At 54.4% G+C, this 22,833-nt stretch overlaps 1 protein-coding gene across 1 annotated transcript; it reads left to right on the top strand.

The window, feature by feature from the left end:
- Positions 1–1,817: 1,817 nt before the first annotated feature.
- On the top strand, positions 1,818–19,753 carry PDIA4 (protein disulfide isomerase family A member 4). The gene is made up of 10 exons (XM_043872413.1): positions 1,818–2,152; positions 7,725–7,908; positions 8,877–9,082; positions 11,071–11,209; positions 11,643–11,848; positions 11,937–12,095; positions 14,684–14,835; positions 17,236–17,392; positions 17,565–17,798; positions 18,510–19,753. The coding sequence occupies exons 1-10, from the start codon at positions 2,065–2,067 to the stop codon at positions 18,923–18,925; spliced, it is 1,941 nt and encodes a 646-aa protein (XP_043728348.1). The 5' UTR covers positions 1,818–2,064; the 3' UTR covers positions 18,926–19,753.
- Positions 19,754–22,833: the final 3,080 nt, after the last annotated feature.

Raw genomic sequence — 22,833 nt, 5'->3', positions numbered from 1 at the left:
ATGACACTGTCACAGATCCACCTGGAGACTATCTAGATGGAGGGGATTATTTCCCCAGAGGCCACTTCTCTAGAGAGTGCATTTGAAGCACATGTTCAAGCTGAACTGTAAACATAATCTCAACTGTTAAATGGCAGCCCTAGGGACAAACCAGGAGCCAGCTGTTTGTGGAAGCCTCACTCTATTCACAACTAGCTATGAAGATCTTGGAGATAATCAGGAAAATCTCTCTCCCTGAACACAGATTCTCCCAGTTTACTTGTTCCTATAACCAAATTGGGTGAGATTTGGGGATAAAGAAAAAACCAAGGAGCTTTTCAAGTTGATAAACTAATATTTTGCTGTTGAGTAAGCTTCTGTCATACACTAAATGTTTTTTTTTAAAGTAAATATTACTTTAATTTCACAAGTAATATGATACTGATTTCATGTATGTGTGTGTACACATAAATATATATATACACATATATGGCATTTTAAGAGGTTTCTTCTCATACCTTGCATCAACAAAGCATCTTAGTGAAATTGGTAGTATTTGTGCCACATCTGGACAAACGGGATTCCAAATCCTCAGTTTCATAAGGATTCAGAGAAAACTACCAAGAAAAATAAAAATTCTGGGTTGGGACACTATCTTTTTGAAGAGATTCTTAAAATGATATTGAACTGTTTGATATTCTACATGCATAGCATTCTGACAAATCAGTGCATACTCACTCTGTCCTTTAAGTTAATTAAATAATGTCTTCCTGCTTTACAAAAAAATGAGAGGGGTACTATCAGATTCAGTAGGTGGATAGAAATTAATTAAATTTAATAAAACTTTCTAACTGCTAAAGCCTGTTGAGTAGTTAGCTTTCTTTCTTCCTGACAATATGTATACACAGAAAAATACTTCCAGACTCTCGTTTTGTTTTTTGACCTGTCTTCTGTAACTCTTTAGGTATATGAATTTCCAGGTGTTAAAGAAACCTCAAACCCCGAGACACATCACGGCTCTACATACAAAAGTCATTATCTTAACCTAGTGTTTTTCCTCCTAAATTGTCAGGAGGGAAAACCTGAAGTCTATAGTTAGAATTCTATAAACCGCTAGACTGCCTATCCGATATGTCACTTTTGCAGAAAATCAGGAGAGAAACTGGTAACATGAAGCAAAGTTTAGACAGGCACCTGATGGCCGTTTCCTAGATAAAACCCTAGAAAGAAGAAGGTTTCTCCCAAATCCTAGTTCTGGATTCACTTTTACTGCAAGCTACCCCCCACACCCAAAGCCAATCTGTGTTTTTTGTTTTTTTTTTTCCCCTCCCCCCCCAATCTGTGTTTTAAGCCAGGAAAGAAACGCAAACTTTCAGTCGCTCAAGCAGAAATCAAAAAGATCACTAACAGGGAGCCGACTGGGGAGTCCCGTTCTGTCTTCCACCAACATACTAGTTCAGGCCCCTCCTCCGCTTAGCCCTTGAGCCTCGCGGGGTTCCCTAGGCAAGCTCAGATGTCCCCTCTGCCCCAGCTCCGCTAAGGACACGTGTTCTTCCAGCCCAGTTCGGCCGCCTGGAGCCCCGCCCAGCTCGCGCTTCCCAGGCCCCGCCCGCCGCGTCGCCTGCCAATCGCTGCCCGAGGCGTAGCCCGGCCCCGCCCCTCGGGTCCCGGCCCGCCGCCTTTGTTCTCCCCAGCTCCCTCTCTCAGCCTGTGCGCTCCCGGCAAACCGAGTGGCAGCCGCTGATTGGAGGCCGCGGCACAGCCAATCAGAAGGGGGCACCTCACGTTAGCGCTCCGATCTTTAAACGCGAGAGCCGCGGGGCGCGCGGAGGAGGTCCAGGAGGAGGTCCACGCGGAGGGTGGTGCCGCGGGGCTTGGACGCGCACCGCGGCGCTCGCGGCCCGCTCCCCAGATCGGGCTGGGATTGGCCGGCCCGCGTCTTTCCCCGCCCCCCAGTTAATTGCCTGGGAGGTCTTCCGGAGGGGGGGTTTATTCCCTCTCGCTTGGTTCCTTGAGACCCGAGCCCGAGGTACGGGATCGCCCAGCGGCCGCCGGTGCAAGGAGGCTGCGCTCAGCACCGCCGCGATGAGGCCCCGGAAAGCCTGGATGCTCGTCCTGCTTCTGGCCCTGGCGCAGCTGCTGGCCGTGGCGAGCGCCGGGGGCCCGGACGAAGGTAAGCGGCGGCGGCGTCGGGCTGGGCCTGCGGGCCGCGCGCTCCGGGTTGGGGGCACCGCGCGGACCAGGGACTTGCTGGAGTTGGAAGGCTGTAGCGGGAGGACAGGATCGCTTGGGCGACCCGGGAGAGGAGGGCAGCGAGGAGGCTGGGGCTGCCACCGAGGCTTGGACGCGGAGAGGGTATGAAGTGCCTTCTTTGCACGCTGGCTTCTTCGCCCTGATTCTGCTCCGATTTTCCTCGGGTCCAGGCAGACTGCCCACTCCTGGGAAGGGGAGCTTGGGAATTGGTTAAGTATTTGAGGCTCACATGCCCAAGGAGTGGGAAGGGAGAGGGGCCGCTGGTTTCAAAACAGGGCGAGGGCGTGACGTCCCGAATGGGAGCCCTGGGGACAGCCGCGGGCAGCAGTCGTTTTATGCCTGAAAAATTGTGGTCTGTAGGTTTGGATAGAAGTAACTCGAGGGTTCTGGTTTGAGGGGGAAAGGGATGGCTTGGTTTGCGTCTTTTGGAAACCGGAGGTAGCATTCCTTCGGCAAGCATGTATTCGGCACCGACTGTATGTGCCAGTCACTGCCCCGGGTCTGGGAGTTAGGGCTCGGTCTGGCCTCTTCTCATAAAGCGCCGGCTCTGGGAGGAACATCCGCTGCTACCAGCCATCGGTCCTGCATTTTTCTTTGGAATCGGCTAGCTAAAAATAAGTGGTGTGTGAGAACTTTGAGAATTAGAAAACTTAAGTGAAGAAAAGACTGCTATTGCTAGAGAACAGGACTGCACATTACTGGCCTTAACTCCTTCCTCTGGCCTTCCTCTGGATAACTAGAGTTTTTTTCCTCTTGAGTTTGTTCCAGTATAAATAACCCCCCTTTTCTGATAGTGTGTAAGGGAAGTGCGAACTTTATACTCTTTCAGATTGAGTAACTTTTATGCAAGTCAGTGATTCAAGAGTCTTTGCCGACACAGAAAAGGAAGTTGAAAACCAACGCTTGGTGAAAAGAACACCTGCCCACAGGAACCAGAGAGCAGTGTCACCTACAAGTGTGTCTTGGGACCTTTATCCAAATCCCCCGGTGCTTATTTAAATACAGAGTCCCAAAATACACCCAACCGGAAGAACACAAGTCTGGGCCCTCAGGTCAGCATTTTAAACACATTTCATTGATTAGGGGGCAAAGTAACCTTTGGGGAGGCATGTTAATGTTTGAGGACCAGTGGAGGTGGATGGTAGTTTTTGGAACATAGAGAGCAGAGTAGCTTTGTTTTGGTTCCGATCAGATGATTCTGTCTTGTGGGGAGCCTCAAGGGGCCTGGAAGAGTGGCAGACGTGGATGGACACCACTGGTTATTAGGATGAGTGAGTCTGTCATTTGTCACAGGCCACTAATGCACTGGAGACCTTGGGAGGCAGTTGCCTCTAGGGTGAGCTGGGGATCATTGTGGTCAATTGGTTGGAGTGGGGCTTCTAGGGGTTACCTTGACTCTTTCCCATCCTTCGCCCTTCATATTTAGTTTCTGTCACAGGTAACTCCTCCTGTGGATTTTATTTTGGGACCACACTTCCCTTTACCCCAGATGGTCCCAGTCTTGAGGGGTTCCCCCCCTCTTTTTTGCTTCCTGTGCATTTTATCTATTTTTGCTGCACTGCACCCCTTGCAGGATCTTAGTTCTCCAGCCAGGGATCCAGCCAGTGCCCCCTGCAGTGGAAGCTCCGAATCTTAACCCCTGGACCACCAGGGAATTCCCCGCCTCTTGTGCATGTTAGACTCAAACAGCCCAGTGGTGTCTGGGCCCATCAGTGCCCCCCAAGGACGGTTACTAAATACAACTTAAGCTCTGATGGGTGAGCCTCCGGTTGTCAGGCCTCTCACTTGTTCTCACATCTTGCCAACCAGAAGAGTATAAAGGAGATATTTTGATGCAGGTCATTGCCTCTTTTTCACTTCTGGGAAGTAATTATCAAACGAGGTTAAAAACACTTAGGGCATCCTGGGAAGAAAGTCTGATGGGCCAGCAAGGCGTAGCAGCTGAGTGGTCAGGACCCTCCCCTCAGTAGCCTTGTGCTCCTGGGCAGGTGACTGAAACTCTGTTTCTTCGTTGGTGAAAGGCATGTAGTGTGTTTTCCCCCGGGGGCTGAGACAGTTGTATAAGTGCTCAGCACAGTGCCTGGCCCATGAAACACGATCAGCTAGATGATGTTATTCCTGCATCTGTTGTTAACGCCGGCTGAGGATGCAGGTGAGGAGATGCTGGAAGGAGCGGCATGTGTCTAGGCTGGGCGGGATCCGGCGTTGTCAGGTGCCCTGCTGGCAGTGGGCTGGGGGTGCAGTGACCTAGTTAGGAGGGGCCCGCATTTCAGGAGTGGCCTTGGTGGATGGGCCCAGCAGCGTGCAAAGATGATGCCGGAAACCCACTGAGGAGGGGCGCTCAGAGGAGGATGGCGCCCTTCCAGAAGGGGCCGGAAGGCTTTGGATATATATTTCTGTCCTAGAGTGTCCAGCTTTAAAAGTGTAGCCCAGTAAGAGGTGGTTTCCCCATTAAACTGTGAGATATCTTCCTTGTCAGGATGCGGGGGGTGGGGGGTTTAGTCCGGGGGAATACGGAGCCAGCACCCTCTCCAGATGCAGAGGAGTCAACACTGGGAGTTGTTGGCAACTTGGGGAGCAGTGGAAGGTGGGGGCCGTGCTCCTTCATTACATAGGGAACATTCTTTCATTTTGTTTGTCCTTAAAAATGCAGAATGAAAATCCATTCTTAAAAAAGTTTCGATAAAGGATTTCCCTATTAGGAGCTCTGTCGCAGGATAACTCACGGTCCCCATTTAATCGTGAGCGCCCCATCGCTGTAGTGCTGCAGACCACTGCGGCCTGGGGCTGGGTTGGAAACCTCTTTGCTTTTCCTTTTTGTAAAATTCGCCTTATCTCTGTGCACTGAACTGGCAGCCGAGTCCCTCTTCCTCCCCAAGCTGTTACCTCGCTTGAAGAGAGGATTAAGTTCTTCTGAGCTTTCTTTCCAGTCTTCCTCCAGTCTTTCCATCTGCCTGCAAATAAGCTTGATTCTCAGGCCGAGCTGAGCGCCCTGGCAGCTGCCCTGCCCTGGGGCCTGCCTCACTGCCCGCAGCAGCTCCCAGATCTGGGGCAAGGCATGTATTGCCTCCTGGGCCCCCTGCCGGAGCAGAGAACCTAGCACAGCACCCCCGCATCGAGCCCCTGGGTTTGCGGTCCCCATGCGGGTCGTTTCAGGTGGGACTTTCAAGTGAGGGGCCGGCAGACCAGCCTTTTGGAGAGGCTGTGTTAGGGTTCCACAGGCCAGCAGAGGTCAGCTGGTGCTTGCCTTGCCTGGTTGCTGTGGGCAGTGTTCCTAGAAGTACCAGGAGCCCGGAGCCAGCTCGTGTAAACCTAGGGGTTCTCAAGGGCATCAGGTCCTTAGATTTCCCTGCGACTTCAGTGGCGATCCAGTCGTTAACACTCTGAGCTTCTGATGCAGAGGCTGCAGGTTCTATCCCTGGCTAAGGAACTAAGATCCCAAATGCTCACCACGTGGCCAAAAATATATGTATAAATAAATTTAAAGGACAAAAAAAAAAAGAGCTTAGGCCACCAGCCTGGGAGGTGGGGATGGGGTTGAGCCTGGTTGTCTTCCTCTGGGTCCTGCCCCTTCCGCATCCAGGGAGCCTGGTCTCATTGCTCTCCCCAAGGCTCCTGCTGACAGTGCTGGAGGCCTGGGGCTTCTGCAGGCCTGTCCAGCACGCAGGGTCCCCACTGTGGAGGAGGGAGGTGGCGAGGTGGCTGGAGACGTGGGCATGCTGATGGGCTTGGGGAGGGCGGATAGAAAACTGGGGGCCGGGGAAGCACCCTGGCCCAGGATACACAGGCGCCTTCTCAAGTTGGTGGCATTTCTGTTTGGATTTTAGAGCTGCAAAAAGAGCTCCCCACAGTGGAGGACAGGGGCTTGTGAAAGGAAAAAGCGGTGGGTGTTCAAAAGGACAAGTGCGGAGGGAAGTGGGGCTCGGAGGGTGGGGTGGGTTTTCAGCTCACTTTTGGTAATTAGTGTACAGGTCGGTAGATCTTGATGATAACAAGCAAAGCTGCCGCCCTGCCCAGAGCACCCCCTGGCTTGCCTGAGCAGCTGCAGAGGCAGCAGTGGGCCTGGTTTGGAGGGATAAGGGGTGGGTCCTGAGATAGGGCAAGTCCCAAGGGGCTCCCGGGTCCCCAGGCAGGTTCTCAAGCCCTAACGTCAGCCCCGCAATCAGTGTTGGTTTGTCTCCCGGGAAGCATCTCCAAAAAGAAATAATGGGCCTCTTGAAATGTTCTGCCTTTCGAGTTGATGAAGTCGTGCTGCCGGCATTTCTGTTTGCTGACGTGGAAGCTGCTGGGAACCTGGGTAACGAGAGCTGCCGTTCAGGGTTTCTGTACCTGTCGTTCGGCAGCAAATTCTGCTGAACCTTGTTGATGATAAGACGTGCTTATATTCTTGTGTTCTGGGAAAGAGAACTTTGCTTCCAGGCGTCCCACAAAAGTATGAACAGGAAACAAGTGCAGTTCTCAGCTTTTCATTTTGGATGATGGACTCCTAATCCATCTTGGATTAGGAGATACACATAAAAAATAGCCCACAGGTGTTCTAATCCTTCAGGGAAAGGTTGATGTGTGGAGGAAGGAGGTAGGGAATCGTGTTTTACTTACAAAGTCAGCCCGAGTAACCTCCAGGGTGAAAGAGTTGAGAACCAGGACTCGTTTCCTGGTTGTACTGATTTGGGGGGCCAGGCAGTCATCCGTGGGGGCGGGGGTGGGAGGTTGGAGGCAGTCCTTCCTACCTGTGGAAAGCAGAGAGGGTGAGGAAGGGGAACATGTCTGTGGAAGTTAGCCTGGCCCTTGAGCCCGGACATGGGGGACCCACAAAGGGAGGAGCCTGAACACACAGCTTGGATGTGGGTGAGGAGCCTTGTGGGGTGGATCAGACCTGTGTAGCGGGAAGGAGGGTTCTCTGTTCTGGGCTTGCGGAGCCAGGCCAGTCCAGTCCAGTTCAGTTCAGTCGCCCAGTTGTTTCCGACTCTCTGCGACCCCATAGACTGCAGCACGCCAGGCCTCCCTGTCCATCACCACCTCCCGGAGTTTACTCAAACTCATGTCCGTTCAAGTCAGTGATGCCATCCAACCATCTCATCCTCTGTCGTCCCCTTCACCTCCCACCTTCAATCTTTCCCAGCATCAGGGTCTTTTCAAATGAGTCAGCTCTTTGCATCAGGTGGCCAAAGTATTGGAGTTTCAGCTTCAATATCAAGGCCAGTCTCACCCCCCACACCCAAGTCCTGCTGCAGTGTTTAGACTAAATTCTAGACCTGGAGTTAGTTTTCAGTCATCTTTTAGCCATCACCTCCCTTTAAGTGAAATCTGAAGTGCCCACCCCACATGCAGATGTATGGGCTCTGGGAGGCCCGCAGTCACCGCCTCTTCTCATGGTGGTGACCCTCGGATTACTCAGGACTCGGGACCACTTTGAGGGTGTGGGGTCCTAGGAAGGCTTTTAAGGAGGAAGGTCATCAGTTTTCTAACCTGCCTGGGCATTTTCTGCACAGATTCTTCTGACAAAGAGGATGCCGTTGAGGAGGATGACGAGGAGGACGAGGACGACGATGATGATGACGACGACGATGACTTGGAAGTTAAGGAGGAAAACGGCGTCTTGATCCTAAACGATGCAAACTTCGATAACTTTGTGGCCGACAAAGACACAGTACTGCTGGAGTTCTACGCTCCATGGTGAGGACCCGCGCCCCGCCTCCAGGAGCTCGTCCCGCCTTGGTTCAGATCCCATTGGTTAAAAAATGTGAACACGTCCTCTGCTAGTTACAGCTGCGGGGAGCTGTGATGACACAGACCTGCGGGGGTGTCAGACACGTCCCCTGGTGCAGGTTCGACCCCACCCCTTCCTCCTGCCCGGAGCCAGGTGGCTGGCTGCCCAGCTTCACACTGGACCCTATGGGGACCGCCCATCTTTCACCCTCACGGTACAGCTCGTCATGACTCTTGGGCTCCTTCTCCCACCTCTCTTGTGCTGTTTTTCCGTCTCATAATCCTGTCTTTGCTTTCTCCTGCCCTTCTTGGCCCATTTTGACTTGACTGTTTCTTGAAAAAAATAGTCAAGATGAACATAATGTTGTTTGCTCAGCATAGTATGAGATGCTCCGTATAAAGTAAACAGTCCTTAGGGCAAACCTATGAGGTCACGTCATTCCTGGTGTATAGATCAGCTGTTCTCAAGCATTTTGTTCTCAGGACCTCTTAACCCCTTAAATATTGAGGACCTCAGCTAGCTTGTTACGTGGGTCATGTTTATCAGTAGTTACCATGTTGGAAATTAAAACAGAGAAATGAAAAAAAATCATTTCTAAGTGGCAGTAACCCCTTTACTCGTTAGCATCAGAATGCTGACATCACTGTCGGTCCTGTAGCCTCTGGAAAACCCCGTGAGAGTGGAGGAGACAGCATCTTCCAGGGAGAGTTTTCTCTTCACACTGGGGTGTGGAGATTTTGAAAGTACCTGCCCTCGGCGGAGCTGGGATTCACCCTGGGTCTGTTTGACTTCCTGCCGTCTCAGCCTTCCCCGTTTCGCGTTTCTCGCTAACCGCAAACATCGCTGGTTCCAGTGCCCCGGTTTCTGTGCTACAGCTGGATTTACGCCTCCTTGGGCACAGCTAACCTGCTCCATCCCGAACCCTCATTCTCAGGTGTGGGCACTGTAAACAGTTTGCTCCAGAATACGAAAAAATCGCCACCACCTTGAAGGAGAACGACCCTCCCATCCCTGTCGCCAAGATCGACGCGACCTCAGAGTCGGCGCTGGCCAGCAGGTTTGATGTGAGCGGCTACCCCACCATCAAGATCCTGAAGAAGGGGCAGGCGGTTGACTACGAGGGCTCCAGGACCCAGGAAGGTGAGGGCCCTGAGCCGCCAGAGGAAGTCGGGGGCCGGGGCTCCCTTCCCCAGGAAGGGAGAGGGGAGGGCAATTCGGATATCAGAGAGGAAGCCCAGCCCACTGGGCTGGCAGCGATACCTGCTGGAATGTCCGCGGTGACTCTGATCAGAATAAACTTGTCCTGGACGAGAAGGGGGTACACTTAACAGCCGTGAAATTCAAGATCTGGAGCCCCTGTGTTAAAGTCCATGGGTCTCACTAGTGTCCTGGACCAATGTCTAGCTGGGCCTGACTCCCAGGGTGTGGGGTGGAGGACTCGCTGAGACAGACTGCCGAGCCCTCGCCCAGAGTTTCTGATTCAGTGAGCGGCGGGTCCGTTTCTTGTGAGCGCCCAGGGCTGGCCAAACCCACGGGTCCAGAGCTCACAGAACCACTGGCATTTCTAAAACCAGGTGCACGGAACCAGATGGCGTTTCTAAAACCAGACCTGTTGGAGCTCTACCTGGCTCGCATCAGGCACGACATCGGTTTCATCAAATGAATGGAAAGATAACACTGTGGTAGCCTTCAGCATTTTGAAGGCTAAAAAAGAAAAAGATTGCTTTCTGCTGCATTTTCCGCTCCCAGTGTGGCACAGTGGGCATGCTGCTGTGTAGGTTTGGGGTCTTTCTTGCCATCGCACAGCCCTGTGTCCCCCACAAGGGCCCCCCTGGCTGGGCCTTGGGCTCCTCATCCGAGCGTGAGTCACGTGGACTTGATCTCAAGGTTCCGTTCGAGCCATTCAAGAGTCTGTGCAGGCGTGTGTGTGTTTGGGGGGTCTGCCCTCAACACCTCACAGCTAGAAACGTGGCCCAGTTTGGCATCTTGAGGGCAGTGTGTGCCTCAGCGGGGTCCCTGGGCGCCAGACCTCCCGTGTGTCTTCAGAAGGGGGCTCCCCTGAGTTGAGGCCCCCCTCTCCCGGGCCTCGGTCTGCCTGCACCGGGAGGCACTGCTATTTGCGCTCCAGAAAGCTCGTGCTTTGCGGGAGTGGTTCTCGGACCTGGCTCCTTGGCACAGATTCTAGGGCCACAAAAGGAGAGAAACAGTGGGCAGCCGCTGCTTCTGAGAACCACTTGGGAAGTGCTTTGTGAGCATATACCTCGTGTCCCCTGCCCGGTGTCTCCAGGCATCTAGGCCACAAGCGGGCCTTTTTACAACTGCTTCCCAGGCGATGCTGGTGCAGCCTGGGCAGCATAGGAGCTGCTGCTCCTCCCATTTTTCTCGACTTTGGTTACATTTTATGCCGTGTGTAACGTGCCAGTGCTTCACGTGCATGTCTAAACACAGATGTATTTATACGCCTTAAGAGGAATGCCCCCAAAACTATTACTAGGCATATGCAGTTGAACACTGGGAGGTGACTTCTCGGGGTGCACTTAACAGTCTCATTCATCAGGCTGGGCTAGACTGCCTCGAGCAGTGTGCATGGCAGTGGATGTGTGGTTGTTGGAAACCATGGACCTTCGGGCTCTTCACTGTGGCCCCCAAACTGCGGAGGGGCCCTGGCTATAGATGGGCTTTGTTGTTCAGTCACTCAGTCGTGTCCTCCTCTTTGCGACCCCATGAACTGCAGCACACCAGGCCTCTGTGTCCATCACCAGCTCCCAGAGTTTACTCAAACTCATGTCCAGTCAGTGATGCCATCCAACCATCTCACCCTCTGTCGTCCCCTTCTCCTCCTGCCTTCAATCTTTTCCGGCATCATGGTCTTTTCCAATGAGTCGGCTCTTCACATCAGGTAGCCAAAGTATTGGAGCTTCAGCATCATTCCTTCCAATGACTATTCAGGACTGATTTCCTTTAGGATTGACTGGTTTGATCTCCTTGAAGTAGATGGGCTTGGATTTCAGGAAATCAAACGTGTCCTGTTTTGTGACCCCATGTTCTCTCCCCCCCCCCCCCCGCCTCCCCACCTGCGCGTAGAGCCAGGGGCCTTCACGTGCTCAGTCTTGTGTGGTTTCTTCCAGAAATTGTGGCCAAGGTCAAAGAGGTCTCCCAGCCCAACTGGACGCCTCCACCAGAAGTCACGCTTGTGCTGACCAAGGACAACTTCGATGAGGTGGTGAATGATGCTGACATCATGCTGGTGGAGTTTTATGCTCCCTGGTAAGGTGGTGTCCGTCTCCTGTGACCAGATACTGGTCAGACCCATCCTATACCCTCTGCCACGCAGGCCAGGGGCAACAGAAGACAGACCCCTTCACGTGAGGCAGAGCCAGCCGAGGAGCAGGCTGGTGCCAAGTGCCCACCGTGCAGTGGATGAAGTGGGCTCAGCTGGGAGGGGTGGTTTTACAGAGTCTTTGCTGGGGAATAGGATGAGGTTGAAACTCCCCCCCGAGCTGTCCAGCCAAGAGAAATGTCATGGCCTTTCCCGTCGCATACCCCACGTCAGGCTTCCACGCTGTCTTCCTAGGGGCATCTCTGGCTTGGTGGATCTCTCGAGGTCACCCAGGAATGCAGACTAGATGTGTGCACTTCCCGTAGCTGGGAGGCTGCGTCCACCCTGGAACAGGCTCCTGACAGCCGCTCACTCTCACAGGTGTGGACACTGCAAGAAACTGGCCCCCGAGTATGAAAAGGCTGCCAAGGAGCTGAGTAAGCGCTCTCCCCCGATCCCCCTGGCGAAGGTCGACGCCATAGCGGAGACAGACCTCGCCAAGAGGTTCGACGTCTCCGGCTACCCGACCCTGAAGATCTTCCGCAAGGGGAAGGCTTTCGATTACAACGGCCCACGGGAAAAATACGGTAGGGCCGCCGCCTCTGGGCCTGGTGGGGGGAGCTCCCAGTGCCTCCAAAGCCCCAAGCCCCGCTCAGGCGTGTGCTCTGCTCCCAGGGATCGTCGACTACATGATCGAGCAGTCCGGGCCGCCCTCCAAGCAGATCCTGGCCCTCAAGCAGGTCCAGGAGTTCCTGAAGGATGGAGACGACGTCATCATCATTGGGGTCTTTAAGTCGGAGAGCGACCCGGCCTACCAGCTGTACCAAGACGCAGGTGAGAAGGGGTCTCAGGCCAGCACGTACCCGCCCAGGCCTTCTGGGGTTGCTGCTGTTGCATAAGACCCCTGGGTGTCGATTTAGGGCCCAGGGAAGAATCGAGATTCCATGTGTGGAAATGGGCTTTCCTTTCTGGGGTCGGGGATCGGTTCTCTGTTGCCTTAACTGCACATGAGTGATAGGATCTCTCCGGAAACAGATGAGAATGCTCTGTGGTGTCCCTCCGGGGTCTGAGAGGAGGGGAGGGGCCCAGGCAAGTTCATCCAAGGTCATTACCTCCCTCCCTCCTCTGCCAGGGTCCCTTCCCAGAGCCAGCCCCGCTGCCGGGGGAGGGTCTTGACCAGAAGTGAGGGTTTCTGCGTCAGACCTGGCATGGAGTCCCGGTTTTGTTGGTGGTTAGCTGCCCCAAGTGGCAGTGACTCGGTCAACCTGGAGATCTCAGCCAACAGGAAGACCTTCTCTATGTGGAAGATTGTTACATTAGTGGAGATAAAGTGGCGGAAGTGCTGAACCAACTGCCCGGTGATACGAAGTTATCACCAACACCTCTCAGCAGTGTCCCATGGGGGTCCTTGCCGCCCTGGATGGCCCCTGGGTGATGAACCAAAGCCGGTCTTTGGGGGACAGTCAGGCTCCTGGTCTTCCCCAGCTCCTGAGTGCCCTGGACCCCTCACCCCATCACACACACCACAGAAGTTTGGTTTTCTTGGAAGTCGTGATTACGATCTGTTAACGCCCTGCTCGCCACTTGGTGCTGACGTCTGTGCCTCATGGTCCCAGCTGTGCGTGTCAGTTGCAGAGGGATGTTGTAACGGTTACGGTGGAGCTGAAGTCCATTTGTGCTTCCTCAGTCTTCACTGATTCAGGAACCGTGTCATCCAACTGCTAAAAACTCGCAGAGGGGGTCCCCTAGTCCACCCAGGGCCACAGGCAGCCAGGGACCCCTCAGCCCTCACCATCTGGGTGCCTAAAGATTCCCAGGGATCTTGTCAAAATGCAGGTTCTGGCACTCAGGGCTGGGGGGGCCCTGGTGCTGCCCGTCCAGCTGCCGCACGTCCAGTCTGACACCTGTGACCCCTCGTGGCCAGGTGGGTTAGGCTCAGGCAGGGGTGACAGTCACGGGGCCTGGTGCGTGGACTTCGGGGAAGGAACTGAGACAGCCCCAGGGGCGCAGGGCTGACGGGGGCGGGAGCAGAGGGGGTCCTGGCAGGAAGACAGGGTCTGTGAGCAAGGGGGCTGGGCGGGAAGCTCTTGAGGTGACGCTGTCTCCTCCATGGCCACTTGATCACAGATACCCGCATGTCTGGCGGCTTAGAACAGGTGTGAGACTGACCTGCAACACCCCTCTGGGTGGCTGTTTGATTTTTACGATGGTCTGAGAGCTCCCTGACCTGTTTCTACAGGAGGGACTGGGACTCAGGGTGGTGAGTAGCTAGCTGGCAGGCCTGAAGTCACACAGCTGGCGGCTCGAAAATTGTGATTTGAGCCCAAGTCTGTCTGTGAGCTTGTCCAGGCTGCCCCCTGCCTCCCCTGAGTTGTACTGTGCCCTCAGCCCTGTTCCTGTAACCCAGTCACAGGCCTGTCCTCCTGGGACCGCAGACTCCACTCAGCGTGGTTCCAGATAGCTCGTCAAGGACAACACAGGGGGCCCGAGGTGGTGCCCTGTGGGGTCCAGGGCAGGGGTTGACAGGCTTGCCCACGGGCTGAACCTGGTCCTCACCTGGTTCTGCAGGTTCCCCGGGGACAGAGCACGCTGGCTGGTTGGCACATTAATCAGCAGAGCTGAGTTGTCAAGACCGTGGTGCCCACGAAGCTGAGACAGTTCCTCTCCAGTACTTTCTAGGAAAGTTTGCCAGCCCCCATTCTAGAATATCAGCAGGCTTGCATTTGGGAGTTTCCCGAGATTTAAATAAAAGTATGTAGGGCCTCCTAGGTGGCGCAGTGGTAAAGAATGTGCCTTCCAATACTGGGGACTCGAGACACAGGTTTGATCCTTGAGTCAACACGATCCCCTGGAGGAGGAAGTGGCCACCCACGGCAGTATTCTTGCCTGAAAAGTTCCATGGACAGAGGAGCCTGACAGGCTACAGTCCGTGGGGTCACAGATAGCCAGACACAACTGAGTATAGCGCAGCACATACGTAGAACAGAAGAACTGCAGCCTCAACAGGCCACTCGAGAAGTGAGCCCCTGTGCAGACGGCGGGTTCTCGTGCCAGACACAGGAGGGTCTGGCTGGCAGTCTGGGTTAATGTGCTTCTCGGCATCAGACCACAGTCAGTCTGAGATGAAGTTTTTCTGTGAAGGTTCCAATTGTTTATTTTTATTTATTTTTTCCTTTTTTTTTCAGATTTATTTTTAAAATAAATTCAGAGATACATAGATTTTAAGGTATTACATCTATACCAGGTTTTTAAATCCAGACTTCTTTCAAGTGTCTAAGCTCTGGATATTGTCCACACAGCGTTTGTGGTTAATTACACCATTTTCTGGGCATTTGCTTTGGCTGACGTGGGTAGAGTAGAATTTAAATCATTGAAGCGATTTCATACGTTGTGTATTATTTATTGTTCTGTCAATTCTTCAGCTAACAGCCTGAGAGAGGATTACAAATTCCACCACACTTTCAGCACCGAAATAGCAAAGTTCTTGAAAGTCTCCCTGGGGAAGTTGGTCATCATGCAGCCTGAGAAATTCCAGTCCAAATACGAGCCCAAGAGCTACGTGATGGACATAAAGGTGGGTGAGGGGTGCCAGCCCTGGGGCGTCCGATTGTCCTGAAGGTCGCTCAGACAGGTCAGAGTTCACGGGAGGGGTGGTGGGGGGGGGGGGGCATCCTCACATGCCCGGTGGGTCGTGGGGCCAAGGCCCTGGCACAGTTCCACCTGCCTCGGGAGGAGGGTGGCCCACTCCCCATACCTCGTGATGGGCCAGCTCCCTCGGAGAGAAGCCCCACTCGCCGGCACGCGGCTTGGGTGCTGAGGGCTATGGAGCACTGACAGGCGTCTTTGTTCACTGGGAGGAGCTGTGACTGTGGACCTGGCCTTTCCTTCCTCCTCGGGGCCCCCCGCTCTCAGTCTCCCTAAAGAGGTGACACATTCATCTCGAGAAGGATGGAGGGTGAGCCCGGGTCCCGCTTCGTGTTCCAAGTGCTTCCCAGGGTCCCCGAGCTCCACAGAACAGATACTCAGGTTTGGAGGAAACTTTGACCTGATAGCTCAGTTGGTAAAGAATTCGCCTGCAGTACAGGAGACTCCAGTTCGATTCCTGGGTTGGGAAGATCCCCTGGAGAAGGGATAGGCTACCCACTCCAGTATTTTTGGGCTTCCCTCTTGGCTCCGCTGGTAAAGAATCCATCTGCAGTGGGGGAGACCTGGGTTCAGTTTCTGGGTTGGGAATATCCCCTGGAGAAGGGAAAGGCTACCCACTCCAGTATTCTGGCCTGGAGAATTCCCGAAGTCCATAGGGTCGCAAGGAGTCGGACATGACTGAGCAACTTTGACTTTACATCTTGAATCCAGATGTTTGATTTGACAGAAAGAGACTGGGGTGCACAGAAGTGAGCTAACACCTAGAGGGTCCCACAGCGGGTTAGGAGCAGACTAAGGGGAAAGGCACGTGTGCTCTGTCCCCAGCTAGGACATAGGGGAGTGGGCTCATCACACCCCTGTCCCTCCCCCTCCCCCCTCTGGCTTCTTTTCTGTTGTCCAGAGATACTGACCCTGGCTCCACAGAGGAGCCCTGGTGAACTTGGGATCGGGGGACCATGGGGACCAGACACAGTTCTGTGTGGTGTCTGTGTCTGCTCCCAGGAAAGGGGTCTATCTGAGGCTTTCAGTAGATTCTCAAAGGGGCCCTTGACCCTGAACGGCTGAGATCCACAGTCTGTTAAACACATCACTGCTACTTCGCTCTTTTTGCTTCTGCCCGATCTTACATTCAACGTTTTTTTTTTTCAATAGATTGGTATCATTTATATACCAATTTTGTCCCCAGAATTATTTAAGGGCTGCTTTGTAAAAAAATTTACATAACAGATAACATGCAGTTTAAAAACAATGGATCTAGGAGTTAGGACAAAGGGAAGATAAGGGCCAGACAGATAAGATGAAGCCAGGTGTAAAGTCAGCACACGCAGGCTGGTGGTGAAAAGACAGTCTGTTTGCTGCAGACGTGAGTGAGGAGGGCTCAGGCATTGAGCTCCGACTTGGGCCCCTGGGTGCCGAGTGCTCAGCTCTGGAGCACATCCACCCTGGGTGCCCCTGGAATTCGCCTTCTCCGCGACAGGCGGTCCAGGGCCGTCCTGATGCAAGAGGCCCCCGCTGCCACTGTGTCTTGTCCCTGCTGCCTCCCCGAGCTGGCCAGTCCTGCCACTTTTCAGTGCCAGCTGGGGCCACCTCCCTGACCGTCCATCCAGATGGGACTCAGGCTCTAGGGGAGAGAGGTGTTCATCCACCGCTTCTCCTGCCGGGCAGATGGCCTCACCCTGCTGGGCCTCAGGTTCCTCATCTGTGGTGCAGCTGTCTGCCCCACGCTCCTCCCCAGGCCCCCCGGGCTTTTTGTCACCAGTGGTCCGGGGTGGGCTTTCTGCAGGCAGAGCCCAGAGCCCCAGCAGCCACTTTGACCATCTCATCCTATAGTGTCCCGACAGGCTACTGTGGGGATCAGCCAGAGGAACACGAGACCTTGTACCCAGTTCAGCTCACCTTTGCGCCTCTGTCATCCAGGAGGCAGGCCTCGCCCCAGCAGATCCGGACTGACCTGGTCAGCCAGCCCTGACCCAGAGGGAAGGGCGCCCTGGCTGCCTGAGAGGCTCACTTGAGGTTCACTGGGGGAGTAGGGCCCCTGTGACATCCCTAGTGAAGTCGCTCAGTCCTGTCCGCCTCTTTGCAACCCCATGGACTGTAGCCCGCCAGGCTCCTCTGTCCATGGGATTCTCCAGGCAAGAACACTGGAGTGGGTTGCCATGCCCTCCTGCAGGGGATCTTCCCAGCCCAGGGATCGAACCCAGGTCTCCAGCAGTGCAGGTAGACGCTGTACCCTCTGAGCCACCAGGGAAGCCCCGTGACGTCCCTAGGGGCAGACTTTTCCCCCGGGCCGGCAGCAGACAGCTGCACCTCACCTGCCCCCTTCTCGCAGGACTCCACGGAGGCCGCAGCCATCACGGAGCACGTCGTGAAGCACACGCTGCCCCTGGTCGGCCACCGCAAGGCTGCCAACGACGCCAAGCGCTATGCACGGCGCCCCCTGGTGGTTGTCTACTACGGCGTGGACTTCAGCTTCGACTACCGTGCGGGTGAGCCCCGGGCTGGGGGGTGTGGGTAACGACGGCTGCGGGGGGAGTCGCCACCCACTACCCTCCCCGCTTGAGCAGGGGGTCGGCTGGGAGTCCCGGCGGCCCTCCTCGAGCCGCGGGGACGATCGGGCGGGACCAGCCTCCTGAGCCCAAGCCCTCGGTCCCCCCTCAGCCACTCAGTTCTGGCGGAACAAGGTCCTGGAGGTGGCCAAGGACTTCCCCGAGTACACCTTCGCCGTGGCCGACGAGGAGGACTTCGCCACGGAGGTGAAGGACCTGGGGCTGAGCGAGAGCGGGGAGGAGGTGAACGCGGCCATCCTGGACGAGGGCGGCCGCAGGTTCGCCATGGAGCCCGATGACTTCGACGCCGACGCCCTGCGCGACTTCGTCACCGCCTTCAAGAAAGGTGGGCCCGCACCCCGGCCGCCACCCCACCCACCCATACCCCCACCCCGGCTTCTGCAGCCCCTGCCGGCTTGTCTCTAGGACCCCGGCCTGGGCTTCCTCCTGGACCCGAGGGTGCGGAGCATGGGAACGGAGAATCCCTGTTGGTTTGCTTGCTCTCCTCTCTCTTTTCTTTGTCATAGAAAGAGGCAGGTGTCTTAGAAATCGCAAAAAACTTTAAGAGTTAAAGTGCAACAGACAAGTTTCGTGTATGTGGGAAACTTGCTTTGGCATCCAGTGCAGTTTTTCTGATCTGATTAAGCACGTGGCTCAGGGTCCCGGTTGCCCCGTTCGGTGGGCAGACCTTCCTCCGATCCTGTCTGCTCTATCTGCTGCCCACCGTGGCTTCCGGCCTGCCACCTTCTTAGTGATCCCTCTGTACTGGCAGCCTCTTGGGACAGCCTCTCTGAAGAGGATCGTGTCTGCTAAGCCTCTGGTGAGACTGGTCATCTGCACCTGCTCTGGCCTTTGCAGGGGCTGGAAAGTACAGGATTTGAGGAAATCAGAGAAGCAGGGGCTGGGCTTTGGAGACAAGGTCCAGCCTGGCTGTGGCGACGTCTGTCTGCCCCAGCCTCCTGCGTGTTGGGCCAGCCTCTCTGCCTGGTCCAGTCACAGCCACCAGGGGCCGGGCCTTTTGGCTCTCACACCCCCCTCTGCTTGCTTTCCCCGGCAGGAAAACTGAAGCCGGTCATCAAATCCCAGCCAGTGCCCAAGAACAACAAGGGGCCGGTCAAGGTTGTCGTGGGGAAGACCTTCGACTCCATCGTGATGGACCCTAAGAAGGACGTCCTCATCGAGTTCTACGCGCCCTGGTGCGGGCATTGTAAGCAGCTGGAGCCGGTGTACACCTCCCTGGGCAAGAAGTACAAGGGCCACAAGAACCTGGTCATCGCCAAGATGGACGCCACGGCCAACGATGTCACCAGCGACCGCTACAAAGTCGAGGGCTTCCCCACCATCTACTTTGCCCCCAGTGGGGACAAAAAGAACCCAATTAAATTCGAGGACGGAAACAGGGACCTGGAGCATTTGAGCAAGTTTATAGAAGAACATGCCACAAAACTGAGCAGAACCAGGGAAGAACTTTGAAGGCCCTGGGGGTCTGCAGAGGGCGTGCGCGGGAGGGACCAGACCCAGCAAAGCTTCCAGTGGTCACTGGCGGGGTCCACGCCAGCCACGAGCCTGGCGGGCTTGCTCACAGGCAGTATCTCAAGGTGTTTTGGTTAGTTTTGTGTTTTAATTTTTTTATACTCTGGTATTTTGCCTTCATGCTCTGAATACTGAATAGATATGAATGACTCAGTAGATTAGTCCAGAATTTTACAGAGGAGACATCTATTTTTATCATTATTTGGGGTTTGATTTTTTTTTTTTAACTTCACCTTCTTTAATATATTTCTTCAAAGCAGTTAAGTTGAATCTCTTCTGTGTGCATTTTTTTTCCTTTTTTAATTTAAAATTTAAGAAACCTTTGCCAAATTGTGTTGCCTTTTGCCTTTTATTTGATCGTCGTCTGAGGAATCGTTAGCTGAAGATGGGACTGTTGGTTGTTTTTTTTTCCCATTGGGGCACGAAGTAGAATGGTCACCAGGCGCCCTGCCAAGGATGTGATTCCGGCCCAACTCAGCCGCCGCCCGACCCAGGAGAAGCAGCATCTCTACAGGCCTGGACATCACCGTGCCTTCTCCTTCCAGGCCGAGGACCACGGGCAGGAGCCTGTTGCAGATGCCCCCAGGCCTTTGGAGCCAGGTTCCAAGGCTCAGCCTCCAAGAGGTCGCCCCCCACCCCCCTGCCCAAGGCCGTCAGCCACTCCTTCAGAACCGCCTTGGCTGAGGCGAGATGAGACAGGGCCTAGGTGGAGACTTTGGGGTGGCGGGAAGGATAGACATGGTGGAATAAAAAAACGATTGAAAATGAGCCTCCGTTGCTGTCTTAGAGAACACGATCCTGTCCCAGAGTCTCGGTGCCCTGGGCCTGGAGGGGAGGCTCTCTGCCCTGCAGCGTGTGGGTGGCTTCACCCCAATCCTGAACATCTGGGGGTGGGGGGCTCCTGACCCGGGTGAGGCCATTGGTGGGCCCTGCTCCTGTGTGCAGGTGGACAGTGGTGGAGGACAAGGCTCTGGGTGTGCCTGGGAGCCGGGTGGAGGGGACTCAACAGGATGGGAAGCTGGACCGGCTCTCAGAGCTCTGCATGATTTGTGTGGTGAGAGCTTCACTAGGGAGTTCATTCCCCGGGTGTGCTGTCTGCACTCACCTGCTCCTAATTTTGCTGAGACAAGAACAAGTGAGCTGGGGGCTGTTCTGAGCAGAGACTGGTGTGTTCGCTGCAGGATCGGGGTGCGGCAGGGCGGGTGGCAGCCCCGATGAGCCTTCCCAGATGATCCACTTGCTAGTTGAATCTGGCCAGGGTGGACTGGGCACTGGGCGGGTCGGGGTATCTGGTGAGTTCCCCAGTGTGACAGGTGGATGAGTAGGGCTCCTCCCACCCACCCCACCCCCAACTTTGGGCCACAGGCTCACATGAAGCAGTGTGGATGGGGGGCTTGAACCTTGTCCTTCAGCCCAGAGGCACTCATGCAGCTCACCTGGGCTTCCGTGCTGGTCAGGGAGACCTCACACAGCATGTGTGGGACTGCAGAGGAGGCCTGGGCCCTGGGAGGGGCGAGATGGCCTCTAAAGTGGAGTTTGAGCTGAGACCCGAGGATGAGTTGGCTGGAGCCCAGCAGAGGATGGGAAGGAGTCGGTTCAGTGTGTCCTGAGACTGGCAGCATTTCCTGGACATTTGTCAGAAGCACATGGTCTAGGGCTGAGCCCCAGACCTACTGAGTCGGAATCTGCACTTTTAAGAGGAGCCCAGGAGACTTACACAACAGTGAATGCAAAGGCCCTGAGGCAGAAGTCGAAGTATCCTCTTCTGAAATTCAGTCTGGAAGCCGAGTGGCCTGATGGAGGATTGGGTGAGGTCATCTTGTACTGATTGTAGAGTGCAGGCCCTTGGGAGAGAGCTTACCCCAGGCTGGTGAAGGAGACCAGCGAGGCAGTTGATGACAGTCCAATGTGATCAGAGCCAGGGTGAAGATGAGCCGGCCTGGGGAGCCCAACCAGGGAACCTGTGCCAGCCCTTCAGAGAGGCTCACCCGGGGAGCCCAGGGGAGGGTGAGACCTTTGCAGGTTGAGACAGAGCAGGTATGAAGGCACAGAGGCACCGAGCCACATGGTAAACAAGGGAGGGAAGCAGGGATGCAAGAGGAGGTGGAGCTGAGGCTGGAGGAGGCGAGGCCCTGTGGTGGGATCCTCTTGCAGTAAGTCAGGGACTCTGACCTTGTCAGAAATTAGTAGGGAACCAAAGGTCCATATAGTCAGAGCTATGGTTTTTCCAGTAGTCATGTGTGGATGTGAGAGTTGGACTGTAAAGAAAGCTGAGCGCCGAAGAATTGATGCTTTTGAACTGTGGTGTTGGAGAAGACTCTTGAGAGTCCCTTGGCCTGCAAGGAGATCCAACCAGTCCATCCTGAAGGAAATCGGTCCTGGGTGTTCATTGGAAGGACTTGTTGAAGCTGAAACTCCAATACTTCGGCCACCTGATGCAAAGAACTGACTCATTTGAAAAGACCCTGATGCTGGGAAAGATTGAGGGCAAGAGGAGACGGGGATGACAGAGGATGAGATGGTTGGATGGCATCACCAACTCAATGAACATGAGTTTGAGTAAACTCTGGGAGTTGGTGATGGACAGGGAGGCCTGGCGGGCTGCAGTCCATGGGGTCTCAAAGAGCGACTGAACGACTGAACTGAACTGAACTGACAGTTTGGGGTTTTCCAGGTGACTCAGTGGTAAAGAATCTGCCTGCCAATGCAGGAGACGAAGGAGAAACTCAGGTTCCATCCCTGGGTCGGGAAGATTCCCCTGGAGAAGGGAATGGCAACCCACTCCAGTATTCTTGCCTGGGAAATCCCATGGACAGAGGAGACTGGTAGGCTACAGTCCATGGGGCCCCAAAGAGTCAGACACAACACTGATGATTTTAAGTAGGTAAGTGGTGTGATCGGATCGAGGTAATCACAGGGGTAAAAGGTAATATTTATTGGACATTTAGCAAAAGCCAGGCCCTGTGTCTAGCAGTTTGCTGATTATCCCACTTCAGTGATCTGTGAGGGAGATACTCTTGTGCTCACTTTACAGCTGAAGAAGGGAAGTGGGTGCATGTCTGCAAAGGTAGACCTGGGGTTTGTGGCCCCCCCTTGCAAGTTGTGCATGTCCTCTATAGAAAAGCCAGAGCAGTAGCGGGGAGCCAGGGCTGGCTGCAAGGAGCGAGGCTGCTCTAGGACTGCGTGGCTTTAGCAGTCGAGGGCCAGCAGGAGCCGGGGCTGTTGGGGAGGTGAGGGTGGGTGAGTGGATCTGAGAAGACTGGTATCACATCCAGAGTCTGAATTGACTCTTTTGTTGTTTAATTATGAAACTTCTCAAGCATACATAAAAAAGGAAGAGAATTCTTTAATCAATGCCCTTTACTCATCATCCACCTAAAACAATTACCAAAATCTTGCTGCATTTTCATTGTTCAGTCGCTAAGTTGTGTCCGACTCTGCAACTCCACAGACTACATTTTCATATCCCTTCTTTTAATGACACAGCCAAGACATGTCATTTCATCCCGACACACTTGAAAACGCATTTTCCTACAGAACCTCAGTGCTTTATCACAGCCACGAAAAGAAACAATGATTCATCCAGTACCTGTCCCGATTTCCCCAATTTTCTCAATGTCTTTTTACAGTCAGTCTGTTTGATTCATCAGCCATCTCATCTCAGCTAGAGCAGCTCTGTCACCTCTTCTTTTTCCCCACAACTGCTCCAGTTTCAGAAGAAAATGACGCGATGACTTGGGTCACTTGTGTTTTGCACAAATTTGAGGAACGTTCAATGGTCACTGTCTCGGTGGTATACCTGGGAGGTTTGGAAATTGGAGAGATCCAGACCGAGGGAATAAATAGTA

The sequence above is a fragment of the Cervus elaphus genome, chromosome 18 (genome assembly GCF_910594005.1).
Source record: "Cervus elaphus chromosome 18, mCerEla1.1, whole genome shotgun sequence".
Lineage (NCBI taxonomy): Eukaryota > Metazoa > Chordata > Mammalia > Artiodactyla > Cervidae > Cervus > Cervus elaphus.
The sequence above is the reverse complement of the archived record's forward strand: the minus strand, read 5'-3'. Positions and strand labels throughout refer to the sequence as shown.